This window comes from Dictyostelium purpureum (assembly GCF_000190715.1).
Source record: "Dictyostelium purpureum unplaced genomic scaffold DICPUscaffold_348, whole genome shotgun sequence".
Lineage (NCBI taxonomy): Eukaryota > Evosea > Eumycetozoa > Dictyosteliales > Dictyosteliaceae > Dictyostelium > Dictyostelium purpureum.
In genome coordinates, this window is record NW_003519684.1 from 9,482 (window position 1) to 14,650 (window position 5,169).

The 5,169-nt window shown below is 20.8% G+C and overlaps 2 protein-coding genes across 2 annotated transcripts in view; one reads left to right on the forward strand and one right to left on the reverse strand.

The window, feature by feature from the left end:
• DICPUDRAFT_83124 (uncharacterized protein) overlaps positions 1-1,723 on the reverse strand; it is a gene marked incomplete at both ends in the record, with an annotated part of 5,038 nt that extends 3,315 nt beyond the window's left edge. Inside the window, 3 exons of the mRNA XM_003292466.1 lie at positions 49-426; positions 521-862; positions 1,693-1,723. Coding sequence (XP_003292514.1) covers positions 49-426; positions 521-862; positions 1,693-1,723 — 751 coding nt within the window. The remainder of the gene's footprint in view (positions 1-48; positions 427-520; positions 863-1,692) is intronic.
• A 3,241-nt stretch (positions 1,724-4,964) lies between these two features.
• DICPUDRAFT_157232 (uncharacterized protein) overlaps positions 4,965-5,169 on the forward strand; it is a gene marked incomplete at both ends in the record, with an annotated part of 957 nt that continues 752 nt past the window's right edge. The window contains one exon of the mRNA XM_003292461.1: positions 4,965-5,067. Within this exon, the coding sequence (XP_003292509.1) occupies positions 4,965-5,067 (103 nt within the window). The remainder of the gene's footprint in view (positions 5,068-5,169) is intronic.

Below are 5,169 nucleotides of genomic sequence, written 5' to 3' on the forward strand. Positions count from 1 at the left end.
TGTTACCAAAAACGATTGTATGAATATTTTCAGATGGAACAAAGTTACTTTGGAATCTAGAACCAAAAGATATTTTTTTAAGATTTTTTGGTAATAGATTAGCAGTAATAGGTTGGTTAAAGTCGCAGCATAGTTTGAGATAAGTAAGAGATTCTGGTAAAGAACCAGGCAATAAAGGAACATTATTACCAATCTTTAGCTTTATTAAATTTCTTGGAAGGATTCCTGGAGCAAACTGATGATTATAATATGGGCAGTCAAGAGTAAGAAAAGTAACAGAGTCTGGAATACTTTCGAAATACAATTCTTGGGTGAAAGAAGTACCAATTTTTAGTTCTTTTAAAGTTTTTGGAAGGACATTTTGAATAATTGGTTGATTAAATGAGTTGGTAATGTACAATTTAGTTAATCCATTTTCAGGAAAAACTGGTATGTAATTAAGACAATCGTTTGTAATAGCAAAGGTTTCTTGAAGCGGATGATTATAATCATGTGGCAGTGTAAGTTCTTTTAAAGTAACTCGGGATCATTCCTGGTTTAATTGGAACGTTATACTCCATATAGGCTAATTTCAAAGAGGTAAGATTCTGTGTTATGATGAAGGGCGAGAAAATTTTAAAAAGAACGGAAGTACCACTGTTTGAATCAATGGTAAATTTTGTAACTTGACGTGAATAAAATACTAGCTTTAAAAATACATTTAGTTGATTCGAGTCGGTTAATCTTACATTTAAACTTCTATAATACTGTAAAAAATTGAGAGACCCAATAAAATCATTATTTTCAGTAAAAAAAAGATTAGAGTGACGGAAAACATTAAAAAAGGCCTGATTATATATAGGAGTCTGATTATTCATCTTTACTATTTTTAATTAATATTTATTAATAAAAAAAATGTTTTTATTTTTTTTAATTTTTTTTTATTATTAAAATTTAAATTATTTATAATTTCAAAACTTAATAATTTAATAATAAAAAAAAATAATAAATAAATAAAAACACTAATCTGAATATATCTTCTACTTGTTTCAAAAATAACCCCATAGTATTTGTTTATGTTAATTGTTAACAATCACTAATATGTGTGTTTGGTGGGGGGAGGGAAGAAAATATTAAATTGTGTTAAGTGGGGGATAGGAAATTAAAAAATATTAATGTTTAAATGCATGGAGTAGGGTATTAAATACATTACCAACTCCTTTTATTCCTTTTTTAAAAATAATAATTTTTTAATTTTAATAATGATTTACCTGTAATGACTCTATCAGTATTAAGTGACTTAATAATAATTATTATAATATTTATTTATATATTGTTTTAATTAACAATTAAGGTGATGCTATAAATTGCCGTTGCCATATATAATTACAATTTATATTTTTTATTACCAGCTTTTAAAAAAAACACTTATGGATCTAGATCTGTTTCAATTTAACAGAATTTTTTTTGAACTTAAATTTTTTTAAAAATAGAACAATACAAAAATTATTAATTTTGAATTATTAATGGGGAAAGGTTAATTATTCGACTCCAAATTAGTATATACAATTTATATTAAACATGTAATTTTTTTTTTTTTTTATGTAAATGTGTGGTAAAATTTCACACAGTTAACACAAAAATGTATTGATAAATTTCAACCCACTCTACCTTTCCCACTCAACACACAAATAAAATTATACACACACTCACTTTCAAAATTTATATTATTAATGAATATCATATTAATTTTTATTTATTAATTTATATTAATATTTCAAATAGATATATAACATACACACTGTGATGTATATTATGTATATTATGTTGTAATTGAACATAATATACAATTATATCCATATAAATAAATATAATTGCAGAATGTATAGTAGCTGAATATTTTTAATGTATATATTATAGTTTTGTGATTTGTCTATAGAATTCTTTGTTATCTTTGGTATATATATGGTGATGTTAATTATGACTAATTCCACATCAAAATATCTATAAAAAGAACCTATTAAATCATCATACATGAATAACTTTTTGAAAGAGTTTGAAGTTTGAAAATATTAATTAAAATTAAAATTTAATTCTAATTATCTTCCAAAATAAAGCTTCGCCTATATATTAATTTGATATAAAGGCCAAAATGGGTGTATTCGTTGATGTATTTTTATAATCAAATTCTGAACGACAGTACTTTTATATTTTTTATGATTTCCTTCCTCATCTGGCTCATCAAATATATTTATATCTCAGATTGAAAATTTTAGTTGTTTTTTTGTTGATATCACAGCGGCAAATGTCATAATCAGCGCATAAATGGTTTTAGTGACTACATTGTCAACGTAAATTTCATAATATGGCTTATCTGGATGGTATTTTGGAGGATTATCATTTTAATTTTTCTTTTACTTTTTTTTTTTCATGATACTGATTTTGATATATTTATCATAATTATTTATAAAATCGACTCTCTAAACAGTATTTATTTGATTTTTATTTTGTTTTAATTTTAAAAATTATTATAATAAATAATAAAATTAAATAACTTTACAATATTATATTTTATAGGTGAAAGAATAAAGATTGATATTATTAATGATTAACCCAACAAATTTTTGCAATAAAAAAAAAATTTTAATTTTTTTTTTCTAAAAAATATCTTCATCGTTTCACATAATTATAAAAAATTCAAATAAAATAAAAAAAAAATAAATAAAAAAATTTTTAATTTCTTCAAAAAAAAAAAAAAAAATAATACACACAATAATATTTTTTACATAATAATATCTTTAATAATGATAAATAAAGACAGATAATAATAATTACAATATCCTTGCAACCTCAGCAAAGAATTTAAATTAACATTAGATGTATCCAAAAAAAAAAAAAATGAGAATTCCTTAGTTACCTCGATAAATGTAAAGTTTTTAATAATTCAAACTTTGAATCATTAAAGGTAAATATAAATACTATTTCTTATATAACAAAACATAGTGAATTGATTACAATAGATATTCAGTATTAACTAATGATATAAAAATAGTTTATAGAAATAATTAAAAAGAGGTTATTTAATCACTGCTTCAAGCAAATAAGTACGAAAATAAAATATTAAAATGGTTTGAAGAGATATTGGAAATAATAATTCAAGAATATGAATATAATCATACTATAGAGGGGTACCACTCAAATCTAATATAGACACCTGAAAAATGTTAAAATTAAAAAGTAGTTGCGACAACAAAATAATAACAATAAAAATAAAATTACACGCAATAATAATTTTGGTGGTACTAATAAAAATAATTTCAAACTTGTGTTGTAAGAACAGAAATAGATGATAATAGTAGTAGTAATGATAAAACAAGAAACAGAACAAATTTTTTTGGTACCACTCAAAGAACAGAATACAATAGTAACTACAATAATAGTAATAAAATCAATACATTCGATGAGTTTTAAGAAGGCAATTTATTAAATACAAATAACAGTAATAATAGTAATAAAATCAATACATTCAATGAGTTTTAAGAAATACAAATAACAGTAATAGTATTAATTATAATAGACTCAAATTGGGCAATAATAAAAATTCATATGGCAATTTAATGAATTTTGCAAATTATCAAGATAATCTTAGAAATTGTAAACAAGATGAAAACATATGGAAATTAAAATTGAAAATATAATATATAACAATAATAATAATAATAATAAAAACATGGGCAAAAAATTAGATTCAAAACCTTATTAGAAAACTTATAAGCTCCAAAATAAAGCAATATCCACCTTTAGGTTATAGTAATAATAATAAAATAAAAATAATAATATTAGTTTTAAAATATATTCAATTTTGTTTTTATTTATTTGTTTGTTTATAATTATTTCTTTTTATTTATTTGTTTTTATTATATTATTTATTGCCTCTTCAAATTTGGTTGAGTTTTAAATGTTAAAAATAGAACCTTTTAAAAATAGAACATTATTGTTAAATATTTAAAGGAAAAAAAATAAAAAAATTTTATAATAATGAAGATATAAGGTTGTAATTTGTTTCATTAAAAATTAACAATCACACTTAAAAAAAATAAAAAAAAGCGGATAGGTGTGTGTTAAAAGAAACATAATTTTATCAAAACACACTCACTATACCCATATTAAAAAAGCTTTACTTGTTTTTTTAAAAAATTTTTTTTAATTTTAAATTTTTCACATAATTAATTCTTGGGGAACTGGGTTTTTTTTTTAAATTTTTTATTTTTCACATAATTAATTCTTGGGGAATTGGGTTTTTTTTTTTTTTTCTATTGAGATGAAAAAGAAAACAACATTTCCCATACCACTTTTTTTTTCTCAAATGAATAAACAATCACATAATTTTTAGATTACCACTTCAATATTATAATTACTAATAATAATAATAATAAAAAAAAAATTAATTCATTATTTAATTTTATTTTACATATTAATTTAATATGGACATGTTGTAATTTTTTTTTTATTTGTTGCATAATGGGGTATTTTGATTTAATTACCAATTTTTTATATTGTTTCAAACTTTTTTTTTATCATATTAAAATTTGTATAAAATTTATTCAATCATAAATAATTATTTAATATATAATAGTATATGTAATGTATTATTTTTTATGTAAAAACCCAATATATTTACCCCCTCTACCCACAAATGTGTTTAAGTTCATATTATTTTTTATATTAAAACACAAAACAATAAAAATAAAAAACTTGATTCACACCCACTACCACTAATTTTTATATTAATTCAATGTGTAATTTCTCTCATAAATAAAGTTAATACACCTATACATTGATTTTTATTTTTATTTTTTTATTGTAATAATTTAAAAAACTATTATATCATATTCACTAAATAAACTTTTTTTATTAATATAATTATTTCTCTTTTTTATTAATTTTAAATAATAAAAGTAATAATAAATAAAATAATTTTTAAAATGAAAAATAAACAATTATTAAAAATAAAAGAATATAAAAAATCAAATAAATACTGGTTAGAAAAGTCTGAACTCAATGATGATTTAGAAATTGAAAGTGATAGTTTTTTTTTTCCAAAAACAAGATCATTGAAAAGAAAAAAAGAAAAGAGTAATGAAAACGATAATCTTCCAAAATTCAGTCCAGATAAGCCATATTATGAAA